General features: G+C 36.8%; 1 protein-coding gene across 1 annotated transcript in view; it reads left to right on the top strand.

Moving 5' to 3' along the window:
* CFAP58 (cilia and flagella associated protein 58) overlaps positions 1-15,036 on the top strand; it is a 57,002-nt gene that overhangs the window by 3,979 nt on the left and 37,987 nt on the right. The window contains exons 3-9 of the mRNA XM_066324441.1: positions 3,105-3,241; positions 4,988-5,144; positions 7,180-7,374; positions 9,578-9,715; positions 11,828-11,987; positions 12,186-12,268; positions 13,410-13,601. Of these exons, the coding sequence (XP_066180538.1) occupies positions 3,105-3,241; positions 4,988-5,144; positions 7,180-7,374; positions 9,578-9,715; positions 11,828-11,987; positions 12,186-12,268; positions 13,410-13,601 (1,062 nt within the window). The remainder of the gene's footprint in view (positions 1-3,104; positions 3,242-4,987; positions 5,145-7,179; positions 7,375-9,577; positions 9,716-11,827; positions 11,988-12,185; positions 12,269-13,409; positions 13,602-15,036) is intronic.

The following is a 15,036-nucleotide window of genomic DNA, read 5'->3' as shown; positions in this document are numbered from 1 at the left end:
GGGGTTAAGCACAGATCAGTGGCTGGTAGGACTCAGGTCAGTGAAAATCAATAGCTGTTAACTGTCAGATGGCAGTTAAAGGATCTGTTTTGTAGTTTTAATAAACTGGACACAACAATCTGCTGTTTACCGTCATATCAAAGGAGCAAAGGGCCAAGCTAATCATGAAGGGAATACAATTCTATTTTTCATGGCTGGGGACACTGATCCACGAGTGTGCTCTGGAAGAGTGCTAGAAGAGGAATTTATAGGAGCTCATACTGCCCTGCTTGAAATGACCAAATTTTCAATTTCCAGGCGTATCAATATAATAAGAAAGCATTTCATTAATTCTCAGTTTCTGAGCAATGAAACTGATGCCATCTTTTGGGGCATTTAATGAAAGTAAAGTAAAGCAGTCACACTTCATAAGTTCTGCTTCACAAGTTCCAGAGTTCAGTACTTCTCCAAAGATTTTTGAATGCTTCTAACAGCAAACATTCAGTGTATTTCCTTTAATTATGCAACAGACTGCATGCTACCTATCTTGTACAGTAATTACCCTGTGTTGCTGACACACTGCAATCTTTCACACTGAATAACAATGTGTATATTTCTTCTGTGAAGGCTTCCATCGTTAAAATTTTGCTCCGTTTCACTTCTGAAATAACAGATCTGCTCTTACAGTGGAAGACACAACCAAGAAGAAACCACAATGAAGCTCAGATTTGCTGATGGTGAAATCTGTAGAAAAATTCTTATTTAGGTTTTGCTCATTAGTGTGGCCATCACCCATGTCTTCTTACTTTATTGATAAAAATTGGTATTATCAATACAAATTCAATACAAATAGTTTTTACACACCAAAGATAAAGTTCAAAAAGCACAGCTTAGGGTGACGTAAAATCAGTGCTTATCTGAATGGCCTCATTGACTTAAAGAGATCCCTTTTGCAAATACTCATCAGAAAAAATACTCTCTGGAGCCACTAAAACCTTTCAGAGGCTGTATTGATTTTATTCCCCAGTTCTATTCCCCAAACTCAGATTGCAATGATTTAATTCACCAATTTTAATCACAGTCTAATCAGCCAGCAGGAAGCTCTGATTTAAGTAATCAGGTTTAATCTTACTTTTAATTTGCATTTTTCTAGAGAAGGAGTGGTTGCGTCTTACTAGTTGACAGATCTGAAAGATGTTTATTTACAGTTATATTTTATGCTTTTCTGCCAGTCAGCATGATGTCACCATATTTTTGTGCCATTATTTCAGCCCAACATGCATTTGTTTAAATTTCAGGATTGAGCATTTTTGTGTAAGATATTAATGAATAAAAACCTTACAATTTACTAGATAATACATAATGCTTTATGTGTGATCATTACTGCATTGAAGGGAAATTAAAACTCAAAATGTATAGCAGAAAAATTGATTTTATATATAAAATTGTTTAAAAATGCCTGATACAGAAGTGAAAAAGCACATTTTTCAAGCTAAATTTTGAACAAAGTAATTTATTAAGTAGTGAAAATACTGGTTTTAGGTAGTAAGTTTAACTGATTGTATTTTTCAGAATTTCTGATCAAGGAAAGCCCATTGTTTAACCCTTTATTAGTATGTGTGGAAGAAAGAGCAAAAATTCCTGTTCCAGATGGTTTCTTAAATTTGGATATGCTGAGCTAGCTGAATAAATAAAATGGAAATGTATTCACTCTGCAGTTTGAAGAGGCTACAGATGTTCTACTTTGTGTTATCTTTCAGCAAAATCTGGTAGCCTGTTACTTCAGCTAGTTCCATAGTTTGAATTTTTAATTTGGGCAGTAAACATCTAAATATGACACATATTTGATTTTTAAGGATTCCATAAGTATATTAACAATATACCATAACATGGGTGTCATAACTTAGAGTTTAATGTTAAGTAGGGTTGGGGTTTTTTTTCAGAAACAGAGATGTCAATTACAATAAAGAATTTCTGTAAACAATTTGATATAAATTATTTTATTTTCTTCATTGTGGAGGTGGTTTCTAAAGTTTTTTTTTTTTTTTTTTTTTTTTTTTTTTTTTTTGCCCCAATTTCATATGATGCAAGGTTGAAAGGGGAATTATGGCCTGATATAACCATGCTTCTATTTGGCTTTCCTTGGAGAGACCCTAGAGCTAATGCAGAACTGCACAGCCACACTTGGGCTGTACAAGTCCATGAAGTCCAGAACTCTTCTAGGAGCCAGCTGAGAAAAGAGCATCATGCTGTGATTTGAAGCTCGGAGACTTCTAGAGTAAAAGTAGTATCTTCATTATTTACTGGGACTTCAGGAACTTTCCTTCTAGTCCAGTCACTTGCTGAATGTATGCATTTTTTTAGCACAGGAGTCCAGAAATGGTAGGAGCTTCATATGAACCTGGCAAGGAATAAGCCTTTTTTTTTTTTTTATTCATAGGGATCTGATTCAAGGAGGAGAGATGCAGAGAAAGTTAAAAAATGAAGTGACTCCTCCTCCCCTATCCTGTTAGTGGGTATCAAACCCTAGGCTTCTGAGAGGCACACAAATCTTAAATTACTTAAATCTGTCATTTAAGTAATTCCATGTGCTAAAATTTGGTGTAAGAATTGTGCCTTGTCTAAATAAGTAGTTAAAATCAAATTACACTAAGTCCCCACAGATGAAAATGAGCAAAGAGGCAGAAAAATTGAGTAACATCTTTTTCTCATCCAAATCAAATTGGATGCTCATTGTCCTAACAGCTAATAGGAATTTTACAGACATGAGATATTTAAGTAGGTGATACCTTTGTGAGCACTGAATTGTCAGTAAATTTTTACTGATATTGGTTGTACTCATGTTGTCAAAGCCTCACAGAGTGTGATTTGGTAATATTAAGATCTCTGTGTTAAAGAAAATGTATTAGAGCTTTTCTGGTGTAAACTGGCCTAGCCTGAAGGGTTCAAAATGTTTGCTATGCTCTCATCCAAAACAAAAGATACCAAGTGAAGTGAACCTAATAATGAAAAGGCACAAAAATCTATTTTCTCAACTAAACAAAATTCAAGGCAATTAATTTATAACTTGTGGTTATTTTTAAACACAATTTAATTTATGTAATTATTTTCCATTTCATTCCTAGGAGCTTGAAAAGGCCTGGAAAATGGTGGATAAAGTCTATGAACGGGAACAGAAAACCAAGGAAACCATTAGTTCACTGAAAAAGGAAATTTCACGCCTAAATGATTTAATGAAGGAAAAGGCTGGACAGGAGTACAAGTAAGTTTTCCTCAGAGAGAGGGAAAGCCTGATCTGATTTTCTATTACTTTATACCTTGTTTAGCCATGTAGACACAGCAGAAAACAGAGATCTTTTCTGCCTTTTACTCTTCTCATGAATACACAGTTATTTGTCTGTGTGTTTATGCGCTGAGCAAGTAGAGAATCAGGCTCTGGCTGAGTTCATTCAGTGCTGGATTAAGCTGAGAGATCAAATAAAATGAATACTATGCACTTTCTCAGTATGTGTCATATTGTTTTATCTGACAAACTCTTCAGTGTACTTTGAGAATAGCATCCTGTCAACATTTTTACATTTCACAGCAGCAAGGTCAAGTAGATAAATCAAGAAGGCAGGACACTTGATTTCTCTTCTGTTCCTAGCTTTGTTATAAGGCTTTAACACTGTCTGTGTTCTCGTTTGTATTTTATATTTATAGACTTTCAAGATTATGTTTTGTTTTTTTTAGCCAAACACACATAGAGGGACCTAGTCTGAGATGGAACTTCTAAGCCACCACATTGTGCATGTAATAAGCATCCTCTGGAGCTGCTCAGAAGCTCTTCAGAATCCAGTGTTTGTACTATCAGGTCCTCAGAGACTGCTTATGCTGTAATATTAAGTTGAACTCAAAGATAAGGTTAGGTGTATTGACCATATGGCCTGTCCACTTTCTGCTGAAATTGCTGGTGATTTGCCCTTCTGATTATGGCTTCAAATTTTCGCACTGTTTAAGGTATTTATTTAGAATGGCATGCAGGATATGTATGGGACATGCTTGTCTCTGCACTCTCTGTGTATCCAGGCTGCAAAAACAGGAGGCCTTCAGTGTGCTCAGACACTTTCCCCTCCAAGGAATGTGCCAGCACATAAACCACCTGGGTCCATGAGAAATCCACTCCTTCACCTTTTGTCCCTGAAATGTTCTGGACCTGTTTCACAGCTTGCCTTGGATCTAAAAGCTTGGTCATTCAACTTCCCCCTAGTATAACTCTCCATAAAGTCTTTTTCTGGACGCTTTTTTGCATTTCCCTGCAAGAACCAGGAGCTGTTACTTTGCCAACACCTCACTCTTGTTTCCTCACTCTCCCAGAGTCTCTGCTGAGACTTCCCAGCTTACAATTTCTTCTTGAAGTTCCCTCTGCATTGCCCTCCAGTTCTGTGCTTAAATACCCTGTCCAGTGACAAGGCCAGGAGAATAAACTCCTTTGTAGATTTCATCCTTGAAAACCCTATAATCTTTTAGATCAATTAGACTGCTTTTTAAGACTGTGCTTGAACCCACAGCATGGACTTCCTGTCATATCGTAAATCTGTCAAAACAGAGAGTCAGTTTTTATTTTTACATTATGTGACTGTAACACATAAATCAGTTTGGTGTCCAGTCAGGTAAGGTGCAGAGAGACTGGTTACAACAGTGTAACATTTTTGGTCCCTGACTAATTCTGCGGTGGGAATTACCTCCATAGAAGAGGGAATTTTTTTCCTGTTACCTTTCTGGGAATGGAAGGTTTATTCAGACCAATGAGGATGTGATACAACAAGAAAGAGTTGTGACTTGGTTGATTGGGATCACAGTAGATAAAGCATATAATTCTGTTGACCATCAGTCTTAATACAGAGGAGTTTGAAATGAAAAAAAAAAAGAAAAAATTAAACTCCTTTCTCACAAGTCCTTTTCTGGCATAAGAGGAAGAACAGAAATGGCCTGTGACACTGCTTGACTATTATTTCCTTGCTTCCAGTGTTGAGGATTTGCTAAGATTTCAAGAAGAGGTAACAGAGGAGCGAGACCAACTGCTGTCAGAAGTTGTGCAGTTACGTCAAAGTCTCACTGAAATCACAGAGCAGCAGCAGGAAACAGAAAAGGCAAAAAATGAGGCAGAGCAAGCCGTTTTGCAGGTCTGTACTGGTCATCAGATTGTGATTTTAGGCTTTGTCCTGGGCCTTTCTCCACACTTGCAATTGGTCTCCACTGACTAGTACACTGCTGACTGTCATTTTGCATCTTTAATATTTTCAGGAGCCCTCTGAATGGACTCTGTTGTGAATGAGTTTTATATTTTTCTGTAGTTCTAGGCTATGTACTTTGCTAAGTGTATTGTCATGTATCAACTGCTTCCATGGCTTCCCAATACCCCAATGAGGCCAAGATTGCTTTTTGTGAATTGTAATCATCTTTAATGATGAAGAAATGGGATGTTTTCTGTATTGCAAATCCTTATGCCTTGAAAGAGACACTTAGAACATACACCTGAAATGGAGATTCTTGGTCCTTTGCTGTTGGCAGTGGTTGCCGTCTTATCAGATACCATCATTTTTAAAAATGTATCAAAGTCTGACTTTAAAAATAATGAAGTTGTTTTCTCTCCTCTTCTTTATAAGGAGCTTTTCCAGATCCATACTTTTTTCATGGTTAGGGGCCTCCTAATTTCTTCTTTACACTGATTCTGAATTACTGTTTTTCAGCTTAAATTTTTCACTACACAATTGTCTGTAGAGCAGTCATACTCCATCTCAGCTTTACATTAAGTTAGCTTTCTGTTTTTCTGACCATCTGATTAGACAGTTGTTCTTTGTGATCAATATGTATGGCTTTCTTGAAATGTATAGAGCAGCTAGAGATAAAGAAGGTTGAGGATCAGTGGAATAGGCACTGAATGGAGAGTAGAAAAAGATGGAAGATGGGATATAGAACTCTGATATATCAAATATATTAAGTGTAATAATGAGAAATGAAAGAATTAAAGCAGAATATAAATAGGGGCTGGAGCAAGACACCAGGAGAAAGGAAGAGTAGAAAATCACACTTAAACAAAGAACAGAGTAAAGGTAGAAGGAGTATTTTGCTTTAAGTTTTTATAAATCACAAATAGGAAAGTAATGATCAGTCTGGATTTCATGCCAGAAATTCAGAAATTGTTTCTGTTTCTGAAGCAGATGACTGGAAATGTACTAGAAGAGAATATAAAATCTTTGTTTTTCTGACAGCATTGTGTGCATGAGAGATAAGAGTCAAAACTTGTTGAATCTTGGCTGCCTTAATCTTCTGATACTTACTTCATCAACCCTTAAATTTACAGAATTGTTACAGCATTTGTAATCACCTCCCATTCTCCCAGTATGAAATTATTCTCCACTTCAGACTGCTCAAATGACAATGTCTCTTTGAAGATCCTGTTGAAGACCGTGTCAGTTCTGGCAACTTTTCATCTGTGGGCTCAGAGGGGGAGGAATCCTTAAGCAAAGAACATCTTTCAATTGCTGGTCCCTGGCTGAACCGAAGATTTCCATATGGATCAGCCCCCTGTGTCTCCTCTCTGCTGATTCTGTTCCATCAAATTTTTGTGGAGGGAGAGAGCAGGAGTCACAAGACAGTCTATTAAATATGAGAAAAGTTTCCTCTTTAAGAGTTCCTGCATAAGAATTTCAAGAGTAGAAGGATTGAGACCAGTTGTGAAAATGAACACTGGTCTGACATCTCTTTCTTTCCTTTAATATCAGTGTAATAAATGTTTCTGCTGGTCAGAGAGAATGGTAAAAAGAAAAATCCCTGCAGTGCAACATCAAGCCCCAATTAATTCTAATACTTCATTCAAAAAGTAGCACTTTGCAAGTAACTTACAACAGTAAAGACATTTGTGCCACTGCATCTCCAGAAGAACACTTTTATGTTTGAACTGTGAATTTTTTTAAATTTTGTCTGGGTGAGCTGACTGGTGTTTAACAAATTTGTGTAATCAATAAATAGGGTCTTCATGCAGAATTTTTATTCAACCATTAGAAAATGTTATTACTTTTGAGAAGATTTGGCATATAGTGGTGGTTGCAGTAATGTAGGAGCTCTTGTTTTTAAAATCAAGCATATCAGAGAGGTGAGAGGACTCTGAGTAAAAGGCAGCAGAATTTAAAATTGCTTTCTTCTCTATTATTATAGCTTCAGCAAGAAATCCAGCTGCGTCAAAGCGAGGAATTACGAGAGACACGAAAGAAGGAAAAAATGGAGACTGAGCTGAAAAATCTTCTAGCTGAAATGGATAACAAGCAGGCTGAGGTCCAGAAGTTACAGCAACAAATAGAGAAAGACAAAGAGGAACAACTGAATATTGAAAATAACCTTAAAGAGCAGAAGGTAAGGGTGCATAGCACACTATATTCATCAGGTCTAAGATTAGAGTAAAATGTGTAATTAAGAAGAAAATGGATTTTTCTGAAAGGAGAGGGAGGGAGATTATTTTAAGTTATTAAATTTTAATATACAATTATTTTAGATAAATATTAATTTACTAATAAGTATGTAAAGCTTGCTGACAGATTTCAGATCAATTTCTCACAGAAATTGGTGGTGGATTGCAATGATATTGTTCATCTTAAAAAATCACAGCAAATGAGATACAGTCTCTGAAGAGCATGGATGATCTATAGGAGCAGGAGACTGCCAGGTTGGACTTCTGACTATATTGCCAGTTTTGCTATTGATTGTGTCTAGTGGCATTGGTAAAATAATTTTACCTGCATCCCTTTCTTTCTTCTTTTTCACCATGATTTTTATCTGCCTCTCGAGCCTGTGAAAGGGCATGGAGCTGTCTTCATAAACCTTTTTGATTGATTTTCTTCATTCTGTTTCTAAAAACTTTATCTGTACATGTCCTAACATAGTGTTCTGCAAGTGTGTGAATTTTCACGTTTTCAGTCCATTTCCCCTGACTTTGAGACACTCTCAGAGAAGCAATTTCAGTAAATGGCAGGGGAGATCTCATCACTGTAAACCAGTCCTACCTCAAGGGAAACTTCCTTGTGAGTTGTGTATATCTTGTAAATTTATTACTTTTATGGCTTTTTCTTCCCTTCTGGTCCCTGATTTGAGAAGGCAGAGGTCTGCACCAATTTCTAGTCAGCACAAAGTCTTAATAAAATACTCAACATAAGGAGATAGAGAGAAGACTTGATTATTTCTCTGAATATCACTGATTAATGCAGCTTTTGAGGGCAGTTCCATCATATGCCATGGCAATCACGTTGTATATACAATTCCTGGTTCTGTTCCATTATTCCTCCTTTTTATAGTCTCTTTCAACCTTTCAAAGTGTAGATTTTAGGGACATTCAATTATCCAAACTGTCCTGGAAACTAAGAGTTCACATAAAGTACTGTGTGTGGGCTAATTAACCAGGCTTCTGCATTGTGTTCCTTGCCTGTTCTGGCTTGAAGGTGTCTGTGAAGGCCCTGAATGGACTTTTGCTAGAAGTCTGTCCAAAACATAGGCAGTTCAACTCTGCAAGGGTCAGGGTAGAGATCTTCAAAAGAAAGTGACACAGCTATTGAAATCTCATCAGGGTATTGTCTCAGTTGAATTGTAGCTGCTTGTGATGCCTGTTATTCTTTTATTCTTATTCTGATTCTTATTTTATTAGAAATTTCTAATGAAATACCTTTTCTTGTATGACATTGAAAATGGTTTGATACAGCTGCTATAAGCTTTATCCCACCCCTGTCTAAGACACAATAAAGGATTGCCTGAAACCATGTTATCCTGACATTTGCAATATGAAAAAGAATATTTCTTGTTTTTACACTAGATTCTACTTCTCTTCCTTTAATGTTTTTTAATGGCACAGTATATATTGACTTCATCAGGAGTGAAAAATATGATGGTTGTTTTTTTTTTTCTCATTTATATCTCTGATACCTGCAAGGAAATTTCCATCAAGCAGAAGATGGAAGTATTGAAATATATGTTCTGTATAAAACCCAGAGAACCACTATTCCAGATGTCTAACTGAAGACAAATTAAAGGGCAAAATGCATGGCTTTCTTGAAATGTGTAGAGCAGCTAGAGATAGAGAAGGCTGAGGATAGTCTGCTTTGTCCTGGTCTCAGCAAACCATGTACCCAGAGAAATGTTATCAGCACATTAATGTAGGATGCTTGCTCGTAAAGCAGAGCTCACCTGCCCTCTTGCTGATTGAAGTGATTTGAATCTCATACTCACTTTCAGTAACTGTATGTAGCAAGCTGTATTATATGATGGTTGCCAAATGCCTAACAAGAAGTAAATTATCCATCTACCACCTGCAATAAAGACCTGCTAAGCCTCTAGAAAAAAAGCTGGATGTGTTGTTCATTTAAAATCATGATTTCTCCATGTCATTATGACCATGTATCATATTTAGTGGTATTAGTAATTTTGTCAATAGTGAGGACTGGCTTTTAAGCAGACAACAATCTGCAGCAGCTTTTATCTCCTGGGTAGCAGCATGGTTTTGTGTTCAGGTGTATGTAGATATTGTAATGGGACTTAGATGAATTAATAGGATTGTTCTTTAATCTAACAGATCTTGAATGAAAAAGCTGGTAAGGAACTTGAGCAATTGAAGATGAAATATCAAAAGCTCACAGAAGAGAGTGAGCAGCAGAGTGCAATGATTGATGATGTGATGAAGGACATCGGTCAGAAGACAGCACAACTGAAAGTAAGTTCCAGAAGGTGCATCCTACCAGCTGTATTACTCCAATGACAACTTACCACTTAGGACAGGGATGACTTCAGTTCTTGTTCTGATAGTTCCCCATGGGCAGTTTTGGAGTAAACATGAGTGGTTTTTAGGAATAGATCGGGCTGATGCTGGATGCAATTCTTTCTGTGGCAATACCCTGGCCATGGTAGTCTCCAACCCTGTCATCTGACAATGCAGCACCTGCTCTCCTGGAGGAGTTGTTTCATAAAACACATGAACCAAAATGCTCAGCACACTCTGTTCATAAAGGATAGGTAGTCACAAACATGGGGTCTCTTTTCAATCCTGAGATCTTCAAATAAGAGCCATGACTTTCATATAATGATTAACATAATCTGAATTTTGCCAAAATCCATTAAAAATGTTAATAAATTATAACAATGTGTGCTGGATAGTTTCCACTGAAGTGAATTGCGTTCAACACTAAAATTTCTTCTCCCTCAGTATTGGTTGAGACAGTTAAATGTAAGTAACGAAGATGGTGTTTACTTTCAGATCTAAATGGTTTTCTTGCCTAACTTCACATTACTTACACAGTCATTTTGTACAACTTAGAAGCAGATGAGTTTTGGTTGAGGAAGAATCAAAGGATTCCTGCATATTCTTTTTAGGGTACTTTGAGAGCACTTGGGAAAGGATAATGTATAGATGTTGGATGCTATTATTCTATTTACTGTATCTTGCATTTTGTGTCACCATTGGGGTTAAAACACTAAACATTAGAAAATTCTGGTAGAAAAAAATTATCTTCTTGAGTTTTATTGAGTATAACTAATACATCTAAATAAAAAGCTTGTTTGCCAATAGAGACTGTTAGTCCGATAGAAACCAACCCCTGACAGATTAAAAGGTCAGTTTACAATTAATACAACAGAGATGATTCTGATTTCAATCCTTAATGGAGGAAGGTAGGAGCTTTTTTTGTATTTCTGTTGTATTTTATTAGGCAAACTGAAGGTTGTTTATCTTACCTGTTTTAAACACAAATTACTGTCTTTTCCAGATTATCCAGTTTTATCATTACCAATACCATGATTGTTTAAAACTTTACAAATATGACTTACATCTGGGACTTTAGAATGTCAGAGGATTTTGATTCTATGATCTTATCCTGATTTCAGGAAAAGTTGATGGAACTTTTAGAGTCATGCACATGGACTTCTGGGAAAAAAAAAATACAAGATACTGCCCAGTTAGTAGTTAAACCAGCTGTTAAAGCTTAAGAGCCCTTGTCATGATCTGGGGTGCAGTTATTGTAAGGATTGTGCCAGTAATACCATCCTGCAGTGTACTGAGTGCTAGGCAATGTGAATTGTCAAAGTACTCTTAAACCTCTTGAAGGTTATTGTCAGTAAGAACTGAGGAGATTCCCATTCTCCCAGAGGATGCTTCATAGCAGGATTCCCCATCTCACAGTAAGTATCTGAGGCTGTAAGTAGAACACTGTAGTCTGTGATGGCTGAAAAACCTAGCAGTGGCACTGACTTATACAAAGTTACACTTATTTCTTAAAAGGAAAAAGACTGTTGTGATTATTGATTGTTTTCCTGTAACCAGTTATAAAGTACTTTGAGTGATTATTTTTCCCTCTATTCTATAGCAAATGAGACAGACTCCAGATTTTGCTTTTTCTTTAAAGCCCTAGGTTGTAAAAGAGGTGGGGATAATACATACCTTCTATTTACGGACATGCAATCAGACCACATTATAGCTATCTTTCTCATCACAGTCATTACCTAGTGCTTCAAATGAAAATAGAACTGCCTGTTTTCAGTCTGCTGGACTAATTGGGTAGTGCTGTGTGAGATTGGCATCTGGAGGTTCTTTACTGATCATCTTTCACATTTAAGCATAAGATTTGATTATCATTTTCCTTTTCCAAGCTGGCTTTGTTTAAATTATTTTAAATATTGTTCTATTGGCTAATTATTTTTCTGCAGCTGACCCACAGCGCTTATATGTTTTCTTCCCGAGTTTCATGGAGTAAGTGTACACCAAACAAAAAATCATTTTCTTCTTTCTTTCTGTGGGTACTTTCTCTCCCCTTTCCTTGTTGCTCTTCTGTAGAAGATAGAGGATGAAGCAGCTCAGATGCGCCTTGAAATTTCAAAGCTGAGCAAAGTAAGAGATGTTCTCCAGAATAAGCTGCGTACTGCAGAGGAACAGAAGGTTGATGCAGAACACGAAAAAAGCATGCTAAAAAATCAAATAATCAGACTGGAGAAAGGTAGGTGCCTAAGAGAGAGGTGGATCTGTTTTCTGAGCATTAACAACAGCCAATATGTAGGGTTGTAAAACCTGTTCACAGCTACTTGAACTGATCATGTAATGTCAAGGCTTTAAAAAAAGTCCCTAAATTGTTTCTGCATTTTTAACAGCTGCACAGTTTGAACCCTGAATGCATTTTCTTTCCCTTTTTCTCTAGAGTTAGAGACAGCCAAAAAGCAGGCAGAGACTGACAAGAGAACCATAGATGGGCTTGTGAGGGAAAGGGATATGCTAAACCAGGTGAGTTTGCATTGGTCATATTGATAAGCCTCACAGCTTGACAATGAAATGCTTGTAGCTTAAACATTCCCAGCAACACAGAAATGTAGAATACATAACATTAAAGCCTTCAGACATCCTTAAGGACATGTACAAACTACTTCTTTTCTGTGCAGTATAATATTGTTAGTATCCATAAACACACAGAAGATTTCCAAATTTTAACATATAAACCATCAAGGATTTCGAACTGCAAACCCAGTATTTGATATACAAAGAGTTTGTTACATCTCTGCTTTTACACTTTGTATCTCATGAAGTTTAATATTAATCAAGGCAAACTAAGTGCTTGCTAATAAAAGAACAGTCAGAGTGTTGATAGACTGTATTGCAGCTTGGCAGGCTGTTTGAGTGGTAATCCTTGCTTTTAATCTATTTCTCATACTGATTGTTTCCCATCATCCCAAGATTCTTGTACTGCAGTATAGCATCTCATGTTTATGGGCAGTCCTCAAGTGTTATCTACTAAATTCAATGCTAAGAGATGATTTCTGACATGCTTTATTTGGTGTAGATTCACTGTCCTGTGTCTTGAATCTAGCAGATGCTCTGATTTGACAGGTAACAAATATTTGTTTTGTATAGGGAAAGAAATTTTGAAGTGGGACCAGGAAGCTGATTTTATAAAGATGTTATGTTGATGTTTTCTGTTTAATCTTTATGCAAAATTTTAAAGTAAGCTTGGTTAATTTCAAGTTTGAACTTTCTATTTAAGACATGAGGAAGAAGTGTATTTGGCTTTATTGTTGATATTACTGGCTACTGGCATGCTTTACAATCAAAATGCCTTACAATCAAAATCCTGGTAAGGATTTTCCAGTCATTAGTTAAATCCACTTGTAAACAATCCTGTCAATTTTGTTTTGTAATGTAGACACTTGTGTTTTAGCTTCAAATCAGAAAAAGCTCTTTTTAGCAGCTGTGCTAGAGATTTTGGTTTTTTAAATCAGATATGAGGTTCAAGTATTTCAAGTGCACAAATTAGATAAGGAAAAATGACATTGAAAAGTCCATAATCCACTTTGACAATGGCATGCATTTGTCATAGTGGTGACAGTGTTGCGTTTTCAGCTCAAGACTCATTATTTTTTGTTCCCTATAGAACTTGATCAAGGCTACAAATGCTACTCAGAAGCAGATAGATTTGGTGAAGCTCCATGAACAGTCAAAACAGAATTTGGAATCAGAAATCCAAAATTATAAGATAGAAGCTCAGAAACAAAGGAAGATTATTTATCAATTGGAGAAAGAGAGAGAGAGTTTCATCAAGGAAACGAGTGAGCTCAAAGAGAAGGTAGGAACAGCTCTTTGTGCAAGGGGTTCTGTCCTGTCTTACTCTCAGAACTGTGGAGATGATACAGTTATTTTCCAACATGCTTCTGGGACAAAGCTTGGATTTGTGGTCTTCATACAGTGTACAAATATTTCTTGTCAATGCACGTTGCCTGCTACTGCTTCAGCTCTCTCTAGGGAAACCTTATCAATGGGAGAGAGACTTATTAATTCTGTGAGAAACTTGGAGTCCAGCCATGTATTGCTCTTATTCAGCAATCATTTGGGAAATGAAGCAAGGGCTGGAGTTCAAACCAAGGCCCTTGACGTCTTACATGAGCCCACATTTGAAACTCACATATGCAGTTGGAAGTTATACTTTGATTATCCTGTCTTATCTGCAAAGGACCTTATCTTGCATATGACCACTGTCCTAAAATCGAGGCCAGTGAGAGCTAACAGTGCTCAGCATCTTTCTAAGGTACTTAACATTTTGCAGGCTTACTCCAGTGTGTGTAGACATCTCAGCATGTTCAAGATAGACTGCAAAACAAGTTTTCCAGGAGCAGCTGCAGAGAAATACTGCATAAAATTTGTGTTGCTGCTGCCCATTGTTATGTTTAACTTCATTCCTGATGGAGTAAAATCAGGAACATGTTCTTAACATGTTCTGTTAATTTCTGAGTATCACATTGGAGAGCCCTCCAAGGAGCTCATTGTTTTACTGGGATTAGCTTTCAAGCAGTTTCAACTCAGAAGTTATTCACTATCTTTTCACAGTAAAATTATCCTTCCAACTTCATGTTACCAGGGGCTTTTAAATCATTTTGGAATGGTATATGCACCATTGCCTAGAATACCTCTTGTCATTTCCTTGTAAATAATATTCCACAAAAGTGAGATTTGTCTTTGTTGCAAAGTCATATTTTGCTTCTTTCCCTGATAGTGCATTTCTAACAGTGTAGATATGAGTTAAGAACATTGTAAACTAGGGCCAGAGAGTAATTCATAACACTCAGAACTACAAGGCTCTTTCTTTTAATTCTATTTAGGGTTGCCCATAATATTTTGAGGGTAAGAATGACAAATATTTGCGTGCTTGCTTTTTCTTTTTTTTCCCCTGCCACTTGGGGTGTAAATTTTCTATCACTTCTTATAAGGCAGAGGTTCAGTAAATGGCTTATGACACTTGGGCTGTTTGTATAATCATGCCTGCATTGTGACTGCAAGTTTCCAGAGGACTGGCAGGTTTCCTTGGCTCCCCAAAGGAGCAGTTCCTGACTCTGCTTACAGGTGAAGAGCAGCAAGAACAGTTTTGAGCATGGGAGTATGTGAGACAGCAGTCTTGTCTGTCAAGTCCAAATGCAGGGTAGGAGGACATAGGATCAGGATTCTTATGTAAGTAGGTGATATTTCGATTCACTGTTTGACCTACTCAGACTTGAGAAGCTGTGTCA

Source organism: Sylvia atricapilla, chromosome 8 (genome assembly GCF_009819655.1).
Source record: "Sylvia atricapilla isolate bSylAtr1 chromosome 8, bSylAtr1.pri, whole genome shotgun sequence".
Taxonomy (NCBI): Eukaryota; Metazoa; Chordata; class Aves; order Passeriformes; family Sylviidae; genus Sylvia; species Sylvia atricapilla.
This window is presented reverse-complemented; position numbering and strand designations above follow the sequence as displayed.